Source organism: Platichthys flesus, chromosome 8 (assembly GCF_949316205.1).
Source record: "Platichthys flesus chromosome 8, fPlaFle2.1, whole genome shotgun sequence".
NCBI classification, from domain to species: Eukaryota; Metazoa; Chordata; class Actinopteri; order Pleuronectiformes; family Pleuronectidae; genus Platichthys; species Platichthys flesus.
In genome coordinates, this window is record NC_084952.1 from 23,337,005 (window position 1) to 23,362,130 (window position 25,126).

The 25,126-nt window shown below is 40.4% G+C and overlaps 1 protein-coding gene across 1 annotated transcript; it reads left to right on the top strand.

The window, feature by feature from the left end:
- The first annotated feature begins 626 nt into the window (after window positions 1-626).
- LOC133959271 (uncharacterized) lies at window positions 627-12,685 on the top strand. The gene is made up of 8 exons (XM_062394390.1): window positions 627-670; window positions 8,854-8,994; window positions 9,327-9,482; window positions 9,735-9,827; window positions 10,035-10,136; window positions 10,917-10,966; window positions 11,386-11,494; window positions 11,976-12,685. The coding sequence occupies exons 1-8, from the start codon at window positions 668-670 to the stop codon at window positions 12,300-12,302; spliced, it is 981 nt and encodes a 326-aa protein (XP_062250374.1). The 5' UTR covers window positions 627-667; the 3' UTR covers window positions 12,303-12,685.
- Window positions 12,686-25,126: the final 12,441 nt, after the last annotated feature.

Sequence of the window (25,126 nt, forward strand, 5' to 3'; positions counted from 1 at the left end):
TTACTTCTGTCATCAACAGGCAACCCATTGACTTTGAATACCTGCACTTTGTTTGCTCTCAGGAGTTGCAGTTTGTTCGAGCTGGGGCAGCCTATATTGACCTTCCTGAGTGTGTTGTAGACAGTCTACAACAGCTGTCAGCACTTATCTCTCACAGAGTATTGTCCCTCCACTATTGGATGATGTAGCTGTGGTTGAATGGACTGGGAGCGTGCGGCGACCCCGGCTAAACATAGAAAGTCAAACCCTCCTGAATCTACTCAGTACTGGGTTACCACTGACTTCTTTGACTGACCTCCATGGCATTTCAAGGTCAACTCTGTATAGACGGATGCAAGAGCATACACTCACAGAAATGAATCATGGTAGAGTTTATATTTATGCATATACATCTATTAGATTTTATTTAAATTAAATATTTTTTAAATGTATGTATTGAAATTAATTATAATCTGTGTAATTCTGTCAATTCTAAAATATATTAAATGTAATTACTTTGATACATAATAAAATGGTTTAAATAATCAAAGCTGTGAAACAAACACGATTCTTTTACTTAAAATGTATGGGATTGGTGCGCATACAATTAAGGCTACCGGTAAGTGAAGCGGAACAGGAAATGACACCCTCGTTTTCCACTGGACGCCATCTTCCCAGCTCAGGTGTAATGGTGAGTAATCCGAGTCATCCTTTGTATTCTTACATCAATCTGTGTATTATTCGTGCAGTTTTTACCGTATTACATATAATATCAATTCACTAATGATCAAATCTGCGGAATTCGTGATGACTGTAAGCAGTTTTATCTTGAGGCCTACTAATTTACCTCATGTGCTGGCACTCGCTAGCTAACGTAGCTAGCAATTCACTAAACTTCGTGCTGTATGCGGAGCATGGATGTATTATTCATCCACGATGTGGAGTAGGAAAAATGATCAATGATTGGCGAATTGAAATATATTTCATTCAAAACTTTTCGGGTATCTGAATGGCAGGGACACACCGGACGTGGAAGCGAATAGCCGCGAAGCGCCGCCATTTTCCTTTCGGGGCACATATTAACCGATTATGTCGTTCACACCAGAAGCAATCCGGTCTGGTCTAGAACCCTCTAAACCAGGGGTCACTAACTGGCGGACCGCGGTCCGGGTCCGGACCCAGAAGCCGTCCCATACGGACCCGGACCTACAGCCAGCTTTTGTAGTCATTACGGTAGTGGTTTAGCGGAGCTTCCGTTTTTTCTAACAGGCGCAGCTTTTGTAGTTATTACGGTAGTGGTTTAGCGGATGAGGAAGCGCATTGACCAATTGCATGCGAGTAAAGCCATCCCATGTGATACTACTCAGCCAATCAAGTCTGTGCATTCACGGCGGTAAACATTGCGACGCTGCAGACAGATGACAGAGTTAGAGGCAAGTAAGACACGAAAATACGGTAGAAAGAAAAGGAAAGATAGCGGTACAGGTAGAGAGAAACAAAGGAGTGAGTCGGAGAGAAGGAAAGAAGCAGGAGTGAGACGGAGAAAAGTAAAGAAGCAGGAGTGAGACGGAGAGAAGGAGAGACACAGGAGTGAGACGGAGAAAAGGAAAGACACAGGAGTGAGACGGAGAAATGTAAAGAAGCAGGAGTGAGACGGAGAAAAGTGAAGAAGCAGGAGTGAGACGGAGAAAAGTAAAGAAGCAGGAGTGAGACGGAGAGAAGGAGAGAAGCAGGAGTGAGAGGGAGAAAAGGAAAGAAGCAGAAGTGAGACGGAGAAAAGAAAAAAAAACAGGAGTGAGCCGGAAAGAAGGAGAGAAACAGGAGTGAGCCGGAGAAAACATAAGATACACATGTCGCTCTCCAAAAAATGAAAAGTGGACAGCGAAAATAGAGCATTCAATCCGGAATGGACAGACTCATTTCTGTTCATTCTTCCCACTGGGAGCACTAAACCAGTGTGTCTCATATGTTCAGAGACTGTGGCACTTATTAAAAGTGCCAATGTGAAACGCCATTATGAGACAAAACATAAAGGTTTTGAACAAACATACCCACCTAAATCTGAAGTGAGATCACGGAAAATAAGTGGTCTCAGAGCCCAATATGTCCAGTCCACCAGGATCCTGAGCCACTCATTCACTGCCCAACAACGTGCTCATGAGTGTTCCCTCAGAGTTGCTTGGATTTTGGGTCAACACAAAAAGCCATTTACTGATGGAGGGGTTATCAAAGAATGCATGAGTGCAGTTGCCGAAACACTTTTGACGGAAAACAACAACAACAGGTTTGTGATAAAATAAAGCAAATACCCATGTCAGCCTCATCTGCCACAAAGAGAAGTGAACTATTAACTGAGGATGTTCTAACCAAGCTAGATGAAGCCATGAAGAAGGCACCGTGTGTAGGCTTAGCCGTGGATGAGTCCATTGACGTGTGTGACAGTGCTCAGCTGTTGGTATGTCAGGTTTTTCAGCACCGACCAGAAAGCGTTCTGTGAAGACCTGTTTCACTCCCCTTCAGACCAGTACAAGAGGTGAAGACATCTACCTGGCTGTTAAGGAAATGTTAAAAAAGAGAGGGATACATCCACAACAAGTGGTTTCAATTACCACAGATGGAGCCCCTGCAATGATAGGGAGAGAGAAAGGAGCTGTAGCAAGACTGAAAGAGGACAATCCTGAGCTCATAGGTTACCATTGTATTATTCACCAATCTGTCCTCTGCGCCTCCCTGTCAGATGAACATGCTGAGGTGATGAACACAATGATGAAAATGATCAATTTTCTCAGGGCATCCTCTTCCTACCAGCATCGCATGCTAAGGGAATTCCTTAGAGAAGTTGATGCCGATGCTGATGACCTTTTGCTGCACAATAATGTGAGATGGCTCAGTAAAGGCAGGGTGTTAGAGCGCAGAAGAAGAAGGCAACACAGTTTTCTCTCTTTTTAGAAAATGAGAAACAGATGGATAATGTGGCATTTTTGGTTGATATCACTTCGCATCTGAAGGAACTGAATTTGAGGCTACAGGGCAAGGACAATTCAATTTGTGAACTGATGACAGCTGTCCGCTCCTTTCAGAGGAAACTTGAGGTGTTCAAGGAAGACCTGCAGGGAGACTGTGCACACTTCCCAGCAGTTCAGGAACAGGTTCAGGGACAGAGAGATGTGTCTGCGTTTGTTGGCTTTATTGATAAGCTGATTGTTAACTTTAGCAACCGTTTTGACAGCTTCAGCTTTGGACAGCCGCTCACCATGTTCATTCAGAACCCATTTCTCATCACAGATGTCAGGGGGTTCTCAAAGGAAGTCACACAGCACTTTAAATGGGTGAACGCTGGGCTTCTCCAGATGCAATTGGTTGATCTCCAAGCAGATGTGGCCCTGCAAGAGCAGTTTGCAAGAACTGACCCTTCCACTTTCTGGCTCCAAATGGTCTCAGAGACAGCTTTCTCAGCTCTGAGGAAAGTTGCCCTATTAAAAGCGGAAGTCAGTCATTCTAAAACTGTTCAATTGTTATCATCTGTGAAATTGGTTGAGACTGTTAAGTCAATTTGTGAAACAGAAAAAGGGAATTTCAAGCTCTAAACCATATACATCGTATACGATAGACGGAGCATCGAATGCTACCGCCTACTGGCGCTGACGAGACGCGGGGCCGCCATTTTGGAGTGGTCATCCGCTCCACTCAGTGTAATCCGTTTGGCTGGAGCAATGAACTGTCAGCGCATTTAATTAATCATACCTCACTGAATACCACTGATTTTCATGTGTTTTTTTGTCATACGTGTAGCTATGATAAAGGCCACATGGTTTGGCGTGTTTTATTATTCAATACTAATTATACCAATTGTACGGTAATGTTAAATCATTACCACTCCAAGATGTTGGCCGTATTTCTCGCGTCCCAGCAGCCAATGCTCCGTCTATCTATAAGATGTCTATGCTCTAAACCCCCGCCGCTGCCGCCTCCCTCGCTCCCCCCCTTCACACAAAATTGTTTAAGATATCAAAGCTAAAATTGAGTCAAAAGGATAAATTCATTGATAACAGAAAATACAAATGGCCTAAAATTTCTGATCTTGTAGAAGGTTGGGTTTGTGGGTTTTTCAGTAGTGCTGTAGATTATACATGCACTTTGAAAACGGATGTTTTTGTAGCCATGTGGAACTTGTTTTTTGGTTGTTAATAACATGCTGTAACTGACTTATTGTTCTTTGTATTCATTCACAGGTGCTGTGTTATGTGGCCATGCAGATTGTGTGACACTATATTATCCTCAAGGTATGAGTTAATAAAACACTTCAGACTAAGACATTTCCACCATGCCCGCACATGCAAATATCCCTGTATTTATGTAGAGTGTCCTTGCACATTCACAACCTGGAAGAAACTTTTGACTCACATATATCGAGAACACAGAAAGCTAGAAACAGCAGTTGCTCAGTCAACTACATTCAAATGTCAGACGTGTGGTTGTGAAGAACTTTCAACTGAGAAAGATTACTTTAGTCATACTTATCAACATCTTAGACAGTATGAAAATGTAACTTGTATGTTTGAGGGATGTGCATTTCAGACACATGTATATGGTACTTTTAAGTCACATAAAAATCGTAAACATAATCCCCACAGTCTATCAGATTTTAAGGCAGGTGTAGTTAAGGTCACTGTTCAGTCTGCTAGTCCTGATGATAGGCCCACATCTTCTGCAAACATAGATGATAGTCAGTCCGATGCAGATACTGATATTGATTATTCAGAGGACCTTCCTGAAGTAGTAGAAAAAAAACTTGCCTCTGTTCTATTGAAATTAGAGAACATTTTTCATGTTCCATCTATAGCAGTAGATGACTTGGTTGAAGAGCTACACTACCTGCTGAGTACAGTGTCTGTGCCGATAACTAGGAGCAGGCTCTCAGATTTTTTCAAAAACAAAGACATTGAGGTTGATGGTGTTGTTGTTAATGAATTAGCTGATTTACTATGTAAATCGAATCCTTTGGTTAATGCACTGGGGAAAGGTGGTGCACTTTCTACAGCGTATAAGAGAAAAGAATACTTAAAAAAAGTGTTTAATGTTGTGGAGCCTGTAGAGTTTGTTCTAGATCAAAAAAATTGCAGGTCCTTTCAATATATCCCATTACTGCGATCGTTGCAGCAGATACTTGATTCTACTGAAGTGTTGAATAGAGTTATTGATACCCACAGAACACAGAGCAGTAACACTGACCAGCCTGAAAACCAGCAGTATCGCTCCATAAGAGATGGTGTGTACTTCAAGGAAAACCTGTTCCTCTCAAGTGATGATTTAAAACTTTGTTTAACCTTATACATTGATGACTTTGAATTGTGTAATCCTTTGGGCACGTCACGAAAGAAGCACAAGTTGTGTAGTGTATATTGGATTCTGAATAACTTGGCACCAGGCTCTCACTCAGCACTCACCTCAATTTATTTGGCAGTTTTGTGTAAGAGTGACGATGTAAAGGCATATGGATATGAAAAAATTTTGGAGCCACTTTTACATGATCTTGTTACACTAGAAGAGCATGGTGTGTTCATTCCAAAGCTTGGATCTTTTGTCAAAGGAACAGTGCATAGTGTAATTGCTGATAATTTGGGCGCCCACGGTTTGGCTGGTTTCATAGAGAGCTTTTCTGGGCAATATATTTGCCGATTTTGTACTGCTCAGAAAGTAGAAATACAGTCAAAGGATGTTCATTCAGGTGCTTTTTGTCTACGAACCAAAGAAATACATGAAGCACATCTGAAGATTGCACAGGATACTCAAAAGAATTGCTTTGGAGTGAAGACAGCTTGCCCTTTAACTAAACATCTTCAACATTTTCACGTCGGCACAGGCTACCCCCCAGATATAGTACACGATTTGTTTGAGGGCATTGTCCCATTTGAACTAGCACTGTGTTTGAGCATTCTGATCTCAAAGAAGTTCTTCAGTTTGGATTCTCTTAACACGCGTATACTCAAATTTCCTTATAAGTGGAGTGACAAAAAAAATCGGCCTCACATCATACCACTTGCCTATTCCAGTAGGAAAACGATAGGTGGCAACTCCCATGAAAATTGGTGCCTCATACGTTTCCTTCCATTTCTCATAGGGGACCTTATACCAGAGGGTGAGCTGGCTTGGCAAGTGATACTAGACCTGAAGGAAATCGTAGAGTTGGTTGTGGCACCTGTTCACACGCACGAGACCATTGCGTACCTTGATGTCAAAGTGTCTGAGCACAGACACAGGTTGCTTGAGCTTATCCCAGGTGTGACGCTGAAACCTAAACACCATTATATCGAGCATTACCCACACTTGATCAGGTGCTTTGGGCCTCTTGTGGGTGTATGGACTATAAGGTTTGAGGCCAAACACAGTTTTTTTAAACAAGTAGCTCGACACACAAATAATTTCAGGAATATTGCACTTACTCTGGCAAGCAAACACCAGCAATTGATCAGTTATCACTTGCATTCATCCAGTCTCAGTGCATCAAATGTGGAAGTTACAAATGTCTCCATAGTCCCAGTTGATGTTTTGAATGAGGAGGTTGTATTGGCTCTCAGACTGAAGTATCCAGACATCAGTCAAGTGAATCTCACAAAGAATGTCACCACTAAAGGGATCAATTACAGAAATGGGATGTTTTTGGCATGTGGGTCAACGGCTGGAATGCCTGAATTTGCAGAGATCATACAAATATGTATAGTGAGAGATGAGTTGAGCTTCATAGTTCGTTTATACTTTGCTTGGTATCAGCACCATTTTGGGGCGTTCCAGTTGACATTGTCACCAGGAAGAGAGGTTGCCCTTGTTCAGCTTGAGGAGCTTACGGATTACTGTCCACTTGTGGCCTACACAGTCGGATCCAGACGTATGGTGACCCTGAAGAGACACATCGTCATTACAGGTTTGATTTAGTTAATTTACAGTGCCGTGTAAAAATCTTCAGTAACAAATTTGGTTTTAGTCCACCACATAAACTTTGTGGGTACTTCTCTGTACTCATGTCTGCTCTCTACTGACCTTCTCACTCTCCTAGTCTCCACTCTCTACTGACCTTCTCACTCTCCTAGTCTCCACTCTACTGACCTTCTCACTCTCCTAGTCTCCACTCTCTACTGACCTTCTCACTCTCCTATTCTCTCCTAGTCTCCTCTTTACTAACTTCCTTTGTTACCCTCCTCGCTGTCCTAGCCTCATCACATCTAGGCAATGACTGTGTCCTGACCATGTATTCTGCCTGAGTGATTGAATATTTGAATAACAAGACTAATACCTGTCTACTCTGTATTTCTGTATCCACCTTAGATTAGCAAAGCAGGATGGCAGCACGAGTAACCTTCAGAGTCCTCTTTGGAGGTGAAGAGGATGCAAGAAAACTCTCCATTGAATCCGGAATACCAAGAACTGTGGAGGACTTGGCTCTTAAAATCAAGACTTTCTTTGAAGTGACTGAGAAGTTCAGACTTCAGTACAAAGACAAAGACATGGATAATCAGTTCATGAATCTCTTGTCAACATCAGAACTTGAAGATAAAGGGACTTTGAAAGTGGTGTACATGCTTTGTGAGACAACCAGGTCCGCTCCACTCACGGAAGATGCCTGCTGCACAATCCCAGGTACTCCTTCCAAAGCCAGCTCTTCATCACAAGAACCAAATGATTCAGACTCCCACTCCAGCAATGATACCATCATCTTGTCATCGCCTGAGACCCGGTCCTGCCCCTGGCCTAGACCCTTTGTCGTGCCCCGCTTCTCATCCTGTGCTGAGATTATGCTCCAGAAAGGAAATGATGAGTTCAAGGCACAGGGAACTGTTCTGTGTCCTACGCCGAAAGTACGCTCAGATATCCTTGAAGGCCTAGCTGAGGAAATAATAAAGCACACAGCTTACCCAAGGGATGAGCAATTAGAGGAAGTGGCAAAGGCTCTGATACAGTCACATCCATGTTTACTGGAAAAAGCAACACGAACTGGATACTGTGGCTGGAAGCATTACCTGAAGATAAAAATGATGAACTTCCGCACCAAGCTGAGGTTTGTGTTTTATTTAATGGGTTCTTTTTTTGTTGCTGTCCTAAGTACCAAGGCTTATGCTTTATATTTGTGCCAGCAGAGGGTGGAGCAAGATAGTAAATGCCAGTCCGACAGATTAGAAGTCTTGCATTTAAGGTCTTGTGCCACTTTGCACCAGCATAAATGTATGAAAGACATGGCGCTAAGGACAAAACTAAAATAGAGCCCATTGTGTTTAAATTGTGAAGCAATTTTTGATCGTCAGTGAAAGGTGCTGAAAAAATATCATTGTTCTTCTCCTCAGCCGAGCTGGACACCCCGAGGTTGCCATCAACTCTCTGAAAAACAAGCGAAGTGGCCAGCAGTCTCCAGCAGCCAACATCAAGAAGCCCAGGAAGGGAGATGTAAATTTCTGTCCGAACATCCCTAGTGGTGAAACAATACACAGTTTGGAGATGGAAAGGGTGGCTCTACTGATGGAGGTATAATGTGCAATACATATCTTACCTATCCATGATTACACCATGTTCACGGCATGGCCAGTATAAGAGCTTTTAACCCGTCATGTTTTTTGCACTATACTTCCTGTCCAGCTCAGCTCAAGCAGCCCAACAGTTCATTTTGCACAGCACTGGACACTTAAGCTGTTTTGTGGTTACTTTGCACAGTTCATTTTTCTTTATCTATTACGCTCAGTTTGGAAAATATTCTTACTCCCTATTCATATTGTTAATACTTCTGTTTCCAATTGTATTGTGTACCATTGCTGAGAGTTTCTCATCATATCTCGTTATACAAGTATCTTTACTGTATAATGACAATGACGTTTCATTCCATTTCAGGTAAAAAAGAAGAAAAGGGATGAGGCCCTCATCAAGGAAAAGATGCAGCGTACATTCTCCCTCAGGAGACAGGAGGTTCTCCAGGAGCCAAAGATTCCAGAGTTTTTCAATAAATGGCCAGCACTCTTTGACGTCATTGAGGCAAGTGTGAATCTGAAGTTTAGTAACTTGTGTATTCAATGTCACACATTGTCACACATGTGGTAATTGGTAATTGGAAAAAAGCTTAGCGTCGAGCCCAACCCAAACCTAAGTGCTTTACAATGGCTTTCTCTCATTCACCCAGTTAACAATTCAATGGCGGTAGCAGGCTGCTGTGCAGTGCTCTAGCTTTGCTCCAGGACCCTTTGACATGTGGACAGTCAGAGCCGGGATTTGAACCTCTGACCTTCGGTCTATGATTGACCCCTTTACCAACTGAGCAACAGCTGCCCCTGTTTAAGTCTGTGTCCTGTCTCTGTTGTCTTTTACAGATCAACTTGGAGTTTATGCGGCTGACAACTGTACCACTGACCTTAACATTTTTGAGGGAACTGGACCGCCTGACCGGCGACCTGATCAGGGTTTTCAACACTAAAGGGGGAGCTGCAGGGGAAAAAATCGGAGCCATGATGGCAAAGATGGAGAATGTAAGTATTTTTTTGGTCTAACCCAGGGGTGTCAACCTCATACGCCATGGGCCAAAATTAAAAAATGTGTACAAGTCAAGGGCCGGACTGGTTGTTTATTGAGAACTTATTGAAATTACATTTTGCTTTAATGGAGTGTAGTGAAACCAGTTGAGTTCAGGATGGTCAAGGAGGGAAATGTTAGTGGCTTGACATGCGTGTTAGTGTGTATCTGACACTGACCAGCATGGAATCATGCAATGTTTGTTTCAGAATCAAGACATCAACGTGAGGCGTGATTGCGTTTTGAGATGTCTCAGCATCTACCTCTGTGAAGACCTGGACACATTGGTCAAAGAATACGTGGTAAGTATGTCATCTTTCTGTCCTTTGTGCCAGATGTAATTAATTTCCCTCTAGGTGCGCCTGATAACATGTGGTGTTCATGAGAATGGGATGGGCATTAGGTCACATTGACCTTGACCACCAGTAGTTCGTCATTGGGTCCAATGGGTTGTTTGTTTTGAGTAAGAAATTCCCTCAAGGCAATGGTGGTAGTGCTGTCACTTGTAGGAAGTAAATCCAAATGGTCCGGAGGGGCCTGAGGTGAAGAGACGGGTCCTGGCACCTAAGCGTCTCCCATCTGCCAGCAACAATTCTGCCCCAAACACGAAGGTGAGTACACAGAAACTTGATAGTTCTCATAAAGCAGCAGTTATGTAATTGACACCCGTTTTGGAAATGTTATTTAGTAAGAAATGCCTTTCAGATTATGTTAGTTCGGTTTTAATTCTTGATTCTGATCATCTTAACTCTCGTGTGTGTGTGTGTGTGTGTGTGTGGGGTCAACAGGATGCATGTTGTGGACTCTCAGCTTATGAGCTCCAACGCCTGAAGAACATCGGGGAGAGGGAAGCCTTCTTTTCGTCCTTGATGTTATTGCAAGTAAGTGGACATGTTGACTGGAACTCTAACCAACACAAGATTGATCGACTTGTCTCTCTCCCCCCCCCCCCCCCCCTCTCTTTATCCTACCACACTTTGTCTGTCTCCCCCTACTCTCTCTTTTCTGTCTCCCTCCCCCTTTCTGTGTCTGACTATCTCCCTATGTCTCCTTCTTCTCTCTGTCTCTCCGTCCTTCCTTTTCTCTCTTCCCCTAGGTCTTCTCCCTCTCGGTCTGTCTCTCTCTCTCTCTCTGTCTCCCACACACTTCACACATATAGCTTTATTGTGTGTTACCTCCTATCACAGTGTAACTTCACACATACATAAAGCATGGGATTTTAAAAAGGTGTAAAAGTAGGGCGAAATTGTTACTTCTCAATTTTTTCAACAATGAGGTTTACAAAGATAATGCAATTCCTGTCTTCATCCTTTACCATACCTTGTATTGTATTTAGGGCTGATATCTGTGGAGAGAAATAATGGGATAATTATTGTTTTTTCTGTCAAAAGGCAGCTGAGGATCTGAGGCAGACTATAAAGCCAAAGCCGGATGTGAAGAGGTAAGTCATAAAACAGTGTAGTAGTAAGGATACTTTGTTTTGTTTTGGCTGTTGGGGCTGATTCTATTTAGTAGAATGGGGCATTTGCAAGGGTTGATGGGTTAGGGAAGAGAAGGTCAGGATAGGAAGAGATTAGTTCCTTCTATTTGCTAACAGGAAACAGAAAGAGGTTAGGAGAGAGGGAGGACGGCATGAGAGAGGGTTGGATAGGAGGGAGGAGTAAACCTTACCCTATGAGAGGAGATTAGGAGAGATGGTGGAGGGTAGGAGTGAGGGAGCAGTAGGTTTGCCTCTTTCCTACTGTCCTTTCACCCTACTTTGGCTCTTTTGGGTATTGTTACTTTGAATATTTTCATAAACCTCACAGATTTTTTATATTTTTAAGGGATGTTTTGTTGACTCCATTTTTATTGTGGCAGGTCAAATGCTTCGTTGGATAAAGTGCAGTCTCTTCTGTCTTCCCGGAAATCCTTGCGTCTTAAGGAAGCACAAAACCTTAGCCTCAGAGTAGGACGAACCTATGAACATGTAAGTTGGTCTCTTATGTTTCATGTGCACCATTAAATATTCACTAAATTAAAGGATTACCGTAAGAGTATTAATTTTAAGCAATGAGACACGACATGCCATTCTTTACGGCACAGTTACCACAAACACGGTAAGGAATGGCATCTAGATTCTTTGACACAACCCTCATTGTGATCAACAATGCTCAAACACCACTTTTTTTTTAATCATATTTAAATAGTTGATGATCATTGAATGTACAACTCCATTTATACATAACTTGACTTTTTGTTTTGTTTTCCAGGCTTTTAGGGAGTCAAAGATCTTGAGGTCATTGTAACCTTGAACTCCATCGCATTCTCATGAACGCTATATCTACAGTGCCTTCAGAGAATTTTTTCAAATTAACACGCACTTGGCCTCAATGATGAGCTGCTTAGAATTTGGTGGTCAAAGGTGAGGGTGACACAGCTCATTGTTCTCTGTTCTCTCCATCTTTCAGGACATCGAATGCAGTGAGGCCGAGGCAGATGTCGCAGGGACAACCATGGCAATCTACACCGTTCAAGCTGAGGGTGATGATCATGATGGTCCTGGTGGACTCTTTGCAGATGTCGGTATGGTCCTGGAAGGGGTCCAAGTTCTCAACAACCTCCAAAGTATCAACCATGCATGCATAATGCTTTATGGGTTGGTCTATGCTCTTAATTTGAGCTATCCAAAAAACTTGAAGTATACATTCGAAGCTTACCAGAAGATCCTGATGGACCTGGAATCGTCCAAGCCTTCAGCCAAAGTACGAGCACTGAAACTCAAATTGTTCAGGTGACTCTTTTTTTGGGGTGGGGTGGTGATGGGAGGAGGAAGTACAGGAAGAGACCTATGTTCTACTACTATATGTTTAATGTTGTTGAGCCTGAAGAGTTTGTTCTGTCCTTTCATATCCCATTACAGCGATCGTTCCAGCAGATACAGATGTAAGGAATGTTGTTGAGCCTGTAGTTTGTTTGTTTGTTCTAGATCTAGAAAAAAGAGCAGGTCCTTTACTGCCATTGTTGGAGCAGATACTAACTTGCCTCTGTTCTATTGCAATTACAAAACATGTTTCATGTTCCATCTATAGCAGTAGATTACTTGGTTGAAGAGCTACACTACCTGCTGAGTACAGTGTCTGTGTGAAGAGAAGCGTTAATAAATTAGTTGAATCAACAAGGTGGTCTGATTGTATGCATCATTGAGATATTGTTGAATTTCAAACAAATACACAATCATCTTGAATAGGTAACCTAATAGAAAAAATCCATTGAATATGAATCATAAAAATAATGCATTATGATTAAATTTAAGCTTAATTGTTATGTATTTCAAAAACATACACATTAATCATCTTGAATAGGTAACCTAATAGAAAAATATTAATGGATATTAATCATAAAAATACATAAATCTAATGCATTTTGATTGAATTTAAGCTTAATTGTTATGTATCTTAAACACATACACTTTATTCATCTTGAATAGGTAACCTAATTACTATGTAATTCAAACAAATATACTTAATGTATTCTAAATGTATAACCTGAATAATATGCATTTAAATTCAATAAATTATATTAATACTGAATACATAAACCTGAGGAATATGCATTTCAAATGAATAGGCTTTATTACACTGATGCATATGGATCATGTAAAGTTTATGTGGTAGGTTTATGTTCAAAATATAAAAAATAATCAAATGGAACTTTGTTATTAATTAAATTACATAAATCTTAAAAGTTAGGGTTAAATATTTCTGTGAGTGTAACCTCTCTGTCAGAAAATGCTATTCTGACATATCAGATGATGTGCTAGATCAGAAGGTTAGGTCCAATAAAGGCAAGAATGCCCCATGCTGGCTACAGGCTAGTGAAAGGATCTCTACAAGCAATGTGGCATCGGATTTCGTGGAGAAGAGTAAAGATGGCATTGCAGCGTGTGGATGGTGCAGGAATAACTGCCAGGATGGTCCAGCTGTCTTGCATTGCAAGACGGACATACTCTGTTCCCGCTCCCTTGTCTCTTGTCCACATCGACACAAACCACAAGTTAATAAGGTGTTATTCTCCTACTGAACAATTTCTAATCATTGGTGATTTTATGTCACCCAATTGTATTATCAGTGCTGTATAACTATTACCTTTTTGTTAGGTACAACATTGTGATTTTTTGAGCAATTGATGGCTTTTCAAGGAAGGTAATGTTTTTTTTGTTTTTTTCAATCCCTCATTCAGTATTTATCTTGTGAACTACTACACAAGTGCCCCACTTCGTTACAGATATTTTACCTGGACACAGCTGGGAATAACAGAGCAGAGATGGCTTTTGGATTCTTCATGGATGGAGTTCGGAAAAATGGATGGCCATCAAGGCAAGCGCATTAAATTAGTGTTCAGAAGATGACAAAATGTCAACACACACAATTTTAGAAATGAAGTGAAATAAGTCATTTAAAAACAAACAAAATACCAATCCATGTTCCCAACAGCTGGGGTGATCTAAAAATAGAGATGGGAAATGCTTTGAAGTTGATTGTAATAAGTTTTCGGGTGTTGCTGCTTTTTAATAGTGGACATTTTCAGGTTTTAATTCAGTGTAGTGAAAGCCTTACACGGTCTTGTCTCATCTGTATCCCCTCGCTCGTTTTTAGAGTGGAACGCCTATGGAGAGATGATTGGAGTGTAACGTGTCAGTACTACGACGTGCTCCACAGTTTGGAGGAAGAGGGCTTCATTGACCTGTCCATTGCTGTCCACCTCTTCTGTGTGGGCTATGTCTTCATACCACGACTACGATCAGATTTGCAGCATTTTACGGAGAGCTGGAATTGTCACCCCTTAAGCACAGAGGGAAATCTGACACCGAATCAGCTATGGATGATCGGGATGCTGCAAGCACCTGTGCCAGAGCCAGACCTGGTAGAGGTATGTATAAGGTCATACGAGACTAACCTGCAAAAAGGGTCTGATGCGGGAAGCAAAACTTAAATGAAAACACAGCATCTTAATATAAACAGAGCATGAAGACTGTTTGTGATCTCTGATCTGATATATGGGTGTAGAAGATAATTCTACTTTCCAGTAATCTGATGTCTGATGTATGGATGGCTTTTATTGGTCATTCCAGATCCAGCAAGCTGAGGAGCAACCCTCTCAGGAACAGCAAAGTGACAACACTGAGCATGGAGTTATTGTACCAGACATCCAATGTCCCCTGTCAGCTGAAAGACTTGCTGCACTACAGCACCTAGTGAACCCCACCACCGAGTCCTCATCCTTTGGTTGGGACATCTACTTGCAGGCTCTTGGAACAGCTTTCGGACTCTAACATTCTGACATGCACACATGCATCTTTTCAACCTGCCATAATTACCTCAGATTCTAACAAAGGCAGTTCTAACTTATTATCAAGAAGCAAGTTTTTTACTTTCTCAACCAGCATTTATGTCAATTATACACAAATAAAGCCCAATTTGAGTAAACGTGTTTTAGTTTATATTAATTTGACTTGCCTGTAATTAAAAACAGCATTCTAAGGCCAAATTAAGGGATTTAGCAATTCACATATGTATTCATACAACTCAAATAGTTTAGTGCAAATATATATTTTTTTTTTTATTCAATCAGAACAGAACATTGTCAATATGTGTGCCATGTTGTTTTGAACCACATAAATATACACTCTTCGCAATGACAATTGGACTTAACAGTGACATTATTTAAAACGCTAAAACATTAGGTTTGGAGTCTGTTACGCACGCTTACTTAGAACAGGATTTAACACAAACACGAGGTGATGTCATGGCAAGGGGGGAGTGGCAGGAACTGAACTGACAAGAGAATTATTAGACATAGCTAGGAAAAGACTAGATGAACAAACTAAGTAGAACAGAGTAGACCAGAGCAGAGTAGCGTTTACTAGCTACAGTCTGTCAAAGCTTGCACCATATTTAATGGCAGTTTGCAAGTTGGTTTTAAAGGACTCGTAATCCCCCAGATGAGCTGTTGGAAGTGTAACAGTGTTGGTGCAAGCACTGACAACAGTATAACATACAGTGTGGCCTGGCATGTGCTCTAGACAGTTGTGGTCAAATACTATGGCTATTTTGAATTTATGTCTCTCTGAGACAAGCAAATGCCTGTGTGCCTGCCCAGTCATCCATTGCATCACCATGGGCACAGAGGGTGTCTCTCCTTCAACCTCATTTTCTGGTTGTGTGTCTTTGAAAGAAAAGGGGATGTTAGAATCAATATCTTCTTCTGAAGTGACAAACTTTAAAAGCTTTTAAATATACCAACAAGTTAAGTGCAGAGCAATATTTTGTAACATAAAACTCTCACTACACAAATCACCAACAAAATCCAACACTGATGAGCACGTCATATATATGGAACCAGTTCTTTGTTGCTGACTGTTTGATATCCAGATCATGAAAATGTGTTGCGCTACTGTCGAGATACTTTCTTTCAATAATCACTTGAAAACGTCGCAAAATTCCCTTTACCATTGTACTTAGTAGCCAAGATAACCTTTTCATATCTGGATATCATATAACTGTCGGGCATAAAATCCCCATTTCATACATCTATGACGTACATATCAGTGTAGGATCTCCTAAGCTATATCAAACTTTCTTAGGGGATCAGAACTTTTATGGAAGGTTTTACATACCCTCAATTTCAAGTAGGAAATCTTGGAAGTATTCCAAGATTTTGGACTCCTTCACGTGTTTAGTCGAACCATCTGGGCTCATTTCTGGGGCCAGGTGTGATAAAACATAATGCGAGTCCACCTAAGAACAAAAGGGAATTACAACCCAACAAATCCAGACTGATCCAACATCACTCATACACAGGTACTGACAGTAGCGATTTGACCGAGGATGCATTTGTTCTGTTGGGACGTAAATATTACTGTTTTCAAATAAATGTCAAAAATTTAAAATAAAACTTTTTTGTACCCGTTTTAAACCCCTAAAATCGCCACTGGGTATTGATGATATGGAAATACCATTTAGCACTTGAGGAAAGGTTATGCAATTAAATGGCAAAAATTCAAGAAAATACCCAGAGCTGAATTACAACATACCTTGTCATGAGCCCCTACGACAAAGAGTTTGCGACACTCATTCGGCTTTATCTGCATGACCTTGATCAGGTTGTACACTTCAAGGCCTTCACGCATCTGTTGTAGCATTGGTGTGCGTTTTGTGGTCACATGCAGTACAATAGCCCTTACAAAAGAAAAATAATACATTTTATGACATAAAATTATGATGTCAACTGTAAAATTAGCCATAACACTTATGTTTGTATAATATAATGATAAAACCCTTTCAAAGCCGTCAAAGATTTTGCAGCACAATAACTTGATTGGCTTCAAATTTCCTGCTTAATGAATGAACATTACTGCATGGCTTAAAATACTATTGACCTGTACATAATTCATCAATAATGTAATATTACTCCTTACTAGTTAGGACATCAAAATGCAAAACAAACCTTAATATGCTTTCCTTATGGTCAATGTTGATTTGACCAGTGTAGCCACAATCCAGGATTTCTTCAATGTAGAGGGACAGGTCAGATGCATCTTCAATCTAAAATAATGATTTAGAAGCAACAAGAATTAAGCTTTCATTTGTTATGTATTCACAACTGTTATTTTATACATCTACACTGTCATACATATTCACACATCTCTCACACATTTACCATTATTGGTTTACAGCTACATCAGATACATTTTTTAGCGAGGCAAGTCTGTAAGTCGCTTGATGCCAACAGGAAATAAGCTATTGCAAGAAACTAACTTATTGATGAATTGGAATTTAGTAAACCTGAGGATATATTGAGATACTGCCTAACACAGCTGCAACATCGTTGGCAAAGTTTTAAACTTGGATCAGTTTACTTTGCACTTATTCTATGTACCATAAACATCAAAAGAGAGCAAACATTATGGAAAAATATTGGCCTCATTAAGATGGCTTGAAGCGATTTACCCAACGTACCGTTTTGATAAGTGGTGACAACTCCATGTCATGCACACCATCAGTTTTAAGGTTCCCAGTGACGAGGTAGTGGTAACACCACTCCTGCATAAACCGTGGTGCTGGTCCTCCTTGGGCAATGCTCACACAAAGTATTTCACCCGCAACTCTGGATGAAAGACAACAAAGAAATTGGCAATTATAAGTACTGATCTCGACAGAACACCCCAGCTAGAAGACTTATCTCGGGTGCTTACTTCATTTTATGCATTACCTCTATCATCTATTGTCACACATACACTGAAGGAGATTAAACCTTTACAATATGACAGAATATTTAAAATAGCTGGTACACTTCAAGCCCTTTCCTGAATGTTTTTCTAACAATTTGCCATGTACATGAAAGTTTGAAAGAAAAACAGATTGAGGCACTGACTTCCCCTCTAGGCAAACTGTAAAGGACCCCAAGTATCAATACATATTTTCACTCATGAAAATATTCTTGCCAAAGTGTCCATCAGATAATAATAATCAGTAATTATAAGTGCTAGAAATAAGAATAACATACTTGAACAGTTCATTGTCCAAATCGTTGAGGGAATACTTTGGTACTTTGCCCTTCTCACTTTCGCCTTCAAATAGTCGCTTCTCGATCCCAGCAACCATTGCTACAGCCAAAAACAAATGATAAAACAGCATTAGACTAGCTGGGGGCAAACATCTAAAAGACAAGAATTTAGCCTAATTTTTCTCAAGCTCTGGCCACTTTGATATTCTGTCCTGCAGAAGCACACAGGCAGTTATTTTTCTATTTTTGGGAAATGGATGGATGCAGCAAAAAATACACCTAACAGCAGAGCTTTTGTTCCAGTTGTTTGACAATGGTTTAGCAACGGTAAACAATTTAATTTCAGCTATTCTACAACATACTCTACATATCTACTAAATTAATGATGAATGCATGCTACTCACTGGACAGGAACTATTTTTTTAGTGCTCCAGTGTCAACCCCTGGTTCTCCCAGGAAGGAGACTTTCAAAGGGTTCACTGGACCGCCATTCTTTCTACGCTTCCAGAGTTTAAGACCTCTTTCAACCATATTGTCTCTGGCCACACAGATTTTGAAGGTCTTGCTACAGTCTATCTGTGCCTTTACCCAATAAAGAACATCTTCCTCACTGTGGAAAGTTTCAAATTTTCAAATTATTCAAATGAACTACACAATGCACTGTATTTTAACAAATTAATGAAATGGTACACGACCAGATTGGTTACCATGATATATGATCCAGATCTGAGCATGTCTTGACTGTGTCAAGCTGGCAAAGATCCTTTCCCATACTAATATAAAAACAAAAGGAATACATTTATACTTGTCCTTTAAACATACAGTTCTAGATTATTGTCTATTACCTCACATCTGACCTGTGAGATAAATATAATTTTATTTTTATGTAAAAATCCATTATAACCATAATGAACACAGAGCCATCTTGGAACTGCCTAGGAATTCGAGCAACCCTAACAAAGATACGTAATGCAAGTTGACACACAATCACCTTTCACCGCAGAAGCTTGCATGTAGTTCTATGTCTGACCCTGGAAATGTTGTTGTGCATACTGGACATTGGACCTCACCTGCCTATATGCAGGCACATTGAAAATGAGAACAGAATTGTTAAACCTGCAGTGTGGAAGATTACGTCAGCGTCGGAAGGAGGCGCAAATTTTCAAAATAAGCAGTGGATTCAAAACAAAGCTTTCCCCGCCCACTCCCGTCCCGCTCACTAAGTCCTAACTCATTTACATTCTTCTTACACAAAATGTAAGTGTATTTTAACGAAAAAAAGTTCAACTACGCAGCTTTAAGGCATAGATATCGCGGGATCATTTTTAAGTGCAACAAAGACTGACAACTTTGTAAAGAACTTGATATGTATCCGTTATGTTTATGACTCATTTTTTGGCTGTTGCCCTCCATGCCATACTTATTGTTTTTTGACTCAGTTGCTGTACCTGCTGAAAGCAATGTTGCTCATTGCCTCCTGAGCAGAGAAGTAAAACTTGTACATTTATGCCATTTTATTGATATGCTGAGGCTGGGAGTGGAGTTCACAACAGATAACCCTGAAGTTAGAACTGGAAGCTGGACTTTTACAGCTTTGATCTCACATGCCTAAGTGACATAGGAAAAAAATTTACCTCAGTTTCCGAGCTTGATGTCTTGTTGCAGTGGTCAATGTGCAGAGCCAACACCTGCAATGGCATCACTGTCTTGCATTGTTTGCATGTTGCTGTTGGCATACGAGCAAATTCCGGTGCATCTGCTGGTAGTGGTGTTAAATCTAGCTCATCTTGGAGGGTCACTATATATAACATCTGTTTTCCTCCACCTGAGGCTCTTTTGATGACAGAACCAGTGTATCCCTCTGCCTCTAATGCGATTGCAGACAGTTTTCTCCTTCCATTTCCGCCTTTTAAAGCAAGTAACACAACAATTAAAATGGTGCATAACCCTAAAGCATAGTGCATTTATTTTTTCTCTATTGGATGAATAACTTGCTGTTGGGAAATAAAGTGCACCTGCTGCTTTGAAAAGAAGCCATCTGTCTTGAAGATCATTCATCTTTGGATATGTTGTCCTTAGTGAACTGGATAACTAACAAAAAAAAGGAAAGAAAAAAGTCAACAGCTTGAATTTAGACAGTATAGCTCTATTGCCACACAATCAATACTGTTGATACACTTTGGGAACAAAATATGTGCACTTAAGTTCATCAGACATCCCACCTCTGAATGCGTTAAGTCAGATGTGATAGACAACGCCCTCTTTCCCAGCCCTGCTTGCATGAGCTCCAGCTCGGCAGATATGGATTGGGATGTGTCAGTTTTTGAATCAAGCAAGAAAAATGATACATCGAGTGGCTTCCACGTCGTCACAACTTTTGCTGGTCTTCTGAAGGGGTGACTTCGGTTTTTTCCATTGCGTTTGAAATATCCAGGGAAGGATCTATATGATTTTTAGAACAATCTTAATGTTACAAATCAATTAAAATCAGTCACTAGGCCTAATAGATGTGTCAACTATGCAAACAGCCCAGGTCATTTTTCAAAGACAAACAATTCAGCTCTTTAAAAATAAATCAGAACAGAAATCAGATAAAATTGCACTGAATTGCTGAAGCAATAGCACTACAACACCACTTTGTGACATACTATATATGATAGCACTAGTGCTAACAGGGATGATTAGGTCATTAAATGTAATGAATTAATTTACTTTAATTCAATTAGCAAATCATAGTAATAAGTAGAAACTCTGTGTATGGTTATTTTTGGAAGAAAATAAAACATATTTGCAAGTGCCTTGAATCACAATGGCATATGGAAATGTTTAGCAACATTGTGTAACACCTGAACTGGCCCTTTTGCTTTACTACCTGGCCATCTCAGACGCAACAGTAGGTCTCTCCATACTCTTACTCGGACCCTGTCTTTGATCTTCAGGAATTGCTCTGGTGAGCAAGGACATGAAATGCTGAGCAGCTTCAGTTGCTGAAGACTGGTCATACTGGAATGGGAGTTAAGGTGCATAACATTGTAATGTGATCATACAGAGCATAGCATAAATGTTATTAACAATTAATTTCGGTAATGCACAAGCTGTACAATACTACAGGACAATACTGGAAAACAAGTAATATTTGGTCCCTTATTTCCCACAATGACAACACCATGAACAAATATAAATTTGAAAAAATGAGCCAATACCCTACCTGGGCCTGTGATCTGCCCGGTTGGTTTTCCATTCTGGGAAACAGAGAAAGTATTATAAGCTATGTGTTTAAGCCATTTTCACCACCAGTAACACCAATAATACCGTGTCACTACACATTCCCATACTTATAAAGCTAAGTAACCATAAAGCCATATTCCCAAAGGTTAATTTTGGTTGGTGGCCCAAAAGTTGGTTCATCGAGATAAGCAGTAGTTGGCGCAGCGCCAATCAAACCTCAAACGTTGAAAAACAATGTAGAAAACACGATGGAAATATGACATTGATTCATGTATTTATTTGAGGAAGGTTACGGTCTCCTCATCGCTCCACACAGATCTGATGTTTTCGTCTGCCGCTATTATTAACATTGAAAACGCACACAAAAACATGTGGATGGAAACCCAGACAGCTCAGCTAGCGCTACACCTAAGATGAGAAAGTGACTAACGCTAACTAAGCTGGCAACAGGCTGATCAAATAATACAGCACATCACAAATAGAACATAAACTGACGTTAGATCGTTGAACAAAAATAGTCCTGTTAACTAGTAGCTACATGCACAACGTCATGCAGGCTAATAGGCAGCCTGGGCACGTAACGTACCTATGACTAGCTAATTGAGCTAAGCTAGCAGCTACAGGCTGATAAAATAATATGTATTTTTTAACCCATTACAACATCCACATATCGTTAAACAAAAGCAATCTACATGCACCAGTTGAAACATACCTTTTGGATTCGCAAACAAAACTTTTGGATTTGCAAACAAAACTTTTGGATTCCCATTAATACATTTTTAATCACATTTATTTAACTTGCAATAAAACATTTGATTGCAGTGTTGATAGTTTTGCTCTCAAATCTATTTTTTGATTGCAGTGTGGAAAGTTTTGCTCTCAAACCTATTCTTTTTGATTGCATAATAAAGACACAAATCTACCTCCATATATGTGAAGGGTAAATCGCAAAAACTGTAAAAGTTGAGCGGTCCTCAAGACTAGAAAAGCGCTAAATTTAAAACAGACCAGTTACTACATAACTGTTACTTACAATATTATACATGCAGATCTACATACTTGCATGTGCACGTCACCTGATATGACAACACTTAACTAAGCAAAATCACCAAAACTCAAGTCAGATAAGAAAATACACAACAGATGTCAGATGCTCAGACAGGCTTTACACAAAAAAGCAGATAATCTCAACCCCTTTATTTGAATATCAGCATACACAATTTCATATGTATTACCAGATTGTGAAAATAAATACATTTTAACTTTAAGTATTGTAGTCACAGAGGTGTGTCTTAGCCCGCTTCCCAGAAATGAAGCGACGCCTGCGAGCTAGTTCAGGTAGCCAACTCTAGCAGCGCTGCTCCAATCATGTGACATACTTCACTCTCACCGATACTTACAAAACGAAGCTTGACGACATTTAAGAAAGGCTTTTTTTATTGCCATATAAATTAACTGTTAACAAAAGTTTAAATTATACTTAACTTAAATAAAAATGAATACAAAAACAAAAACTCTCTGAACAAACACTTCAATACTTCAGCAATTATTTTGCAGAAATATGAGCATATTTGCCTTCTCCAGCAAAATACGACACATTTCCTTACTAATTGCATGACCTGCACAGGAGAAAACCCTCTCAGATGGTGTAGATGAGGCCTGTACACACAGGTATGTGTCTGAAAGTACAGACAATATGGGCAGGCTGTCCTGCTTCATCCACCACCAGGCTGCAGGGTCTTGTCCTGATGGGATTGAAGGCAGACTTTTGTATATTTCGATCTCTTTCTGGACCTGTTCAGTGATGGAGAGGGCACTGCCTTCAGTGGTCGTTGTTTTTAGAAGCTCTCGGTCCTCATCCTCAAACAGCTACTCTATGGCTGACTTCTTGTCACGAAAAATACATAAAAGTAGTGTTTAGACAAACATGCTTCAAAGGAAAATGCATTAATTTGAGATGTTTCATGATTATATATTTACATGTTTCTCTGCCTTGTCCTCCTCATGGTCATCCGATACATCTTCCTCAATGTCTTGAAGGCCTTCCATTGGAAGCTGTAGACACAATTTTGCACGTATAAATAGCATTACTTCATCATAGAAACTGTAACAGGCTGCTATGGGAAACAAGGATAAGCATAAAAGGCATGAGCACACATGGTAAACATGGATGAGCATAAAATACCTGTTATTGTTAGGATTTGGTGGAAGGAGATGGACCCAGGATGCAGAGGTTACAAACAATTTTTTTTTTTTTTTTTTATATTTTATATAATAAAAGGCTTTAAACAAGACAAAAACAAAACAGGAACACTAACACAAGTAACTCTGGCGACAAGGCGCACGGAGAACAAGGAACGAGCAAGCTGGTCGAGACAGCAGGAACAAACAAACCTAAAGAAGACTACATGTAGAAACGTGTAGCACAACAACGAGTACGAACCGACAAAGGGCTTGGGGAACACAGAGACTTAAATAGAGACACAGAGGGAAGGCAGGAGTAATTAACCACAGGTGAAACACATGAGGACTTGGAAGACAATCACCGAAAGGAAGTGACGATAGAAACCACACACAAGGGACAGATACTACAAAATAAAACAGGAAACAGAAAATACACTGAAGAGACTGAAATTAACAAACTAAAATGACAGGACACCACAGTTATGTTGCACTGCGCTTGAAGGACACACAAGTCTGCCCTTGAAGCGGGGGTCCATCAAAGTGGCCTCCTGGAGGATGTTCTGAATGTCACCATCCTGTAATGAAAACATGAAAAACTATTTAGCGTCTAACTCTAAAAATGATATAGTTTGCCCTCTTTCTTTGTAAGCATAGGCGTTGAAAGGAAATGGAAAATACCTGGTATCGTTTTTTCAGACCTGCCCTACCTTCTCTTTTATAGCACTGGTAAACACAGTGTCCTCTTCAGCCACCTTCAAATGCACCTCCAGCTTAGTCAGTATGGGGATAATTTGGCCACATGTGGGGGACCTCTCACTGGATACACAGAGGGTTGAAGTGTATAACAGCTTCATGGTGTTGATAAAGTCCTCTGCTTTCTGGAAGTCGTCAGCAGTGAGCCTTTCCATTCTTAGGTTAAAAAGAAGATCTGAAGATTAAATATCAACTATTATTATGTTATTACTCATTGTTTAACAACTGATCTTCTAATCCATCAACTCACCTGTCTTTCTCCATTGGCTTCCTGAGTCGTTGGTCCAGTGATGCTGCCTGGATGGCCGGCGACTGCTCCAAAAACTTCTCCACCATCAGGAAAAGTGAGTTCCATTGTGTTCTGACATTACATGTCATTTTTACATGTCATTTTTTTTTTTGACATCCAGAATCACGTTGTGTTCTGGCAGACCTCAAACACAAATACACATTTTTATTTACAATCTACACTGCTGGAGATGTTTGAAACAAACATATATTTCTTTTTGATTTTTAAGGCTACGCTACTTAAGTCGTTGCTTCACCTGCAGGACCGTTTTGGCCATGGTGGACCTCTTAAGCCACACCACGACAGCTCTAAGTTTGGCACACCACTTTTTCACGGCAGTGATGCTGTACACTTTCTGTGCTGCCAGGTTTAGGGTATGGGCAAAGCAACCCACCTTTAAAAACTCTAAGGCCTTCAGTGCGACATCCATATTGCTGGCGTTGTCTACTGTGGCAGCTACAACTTTTGTTTTCAGCGAGAATTCCACCAGAATGCTAGTTATCTCATCTGCCACCACCAGGCCTGTCTGTGACTCGTATACAGCTTTGGTTCTTAGCACCTTCTGCTAAATGTGGCCATGATGACTGGTGTAGTGTACAG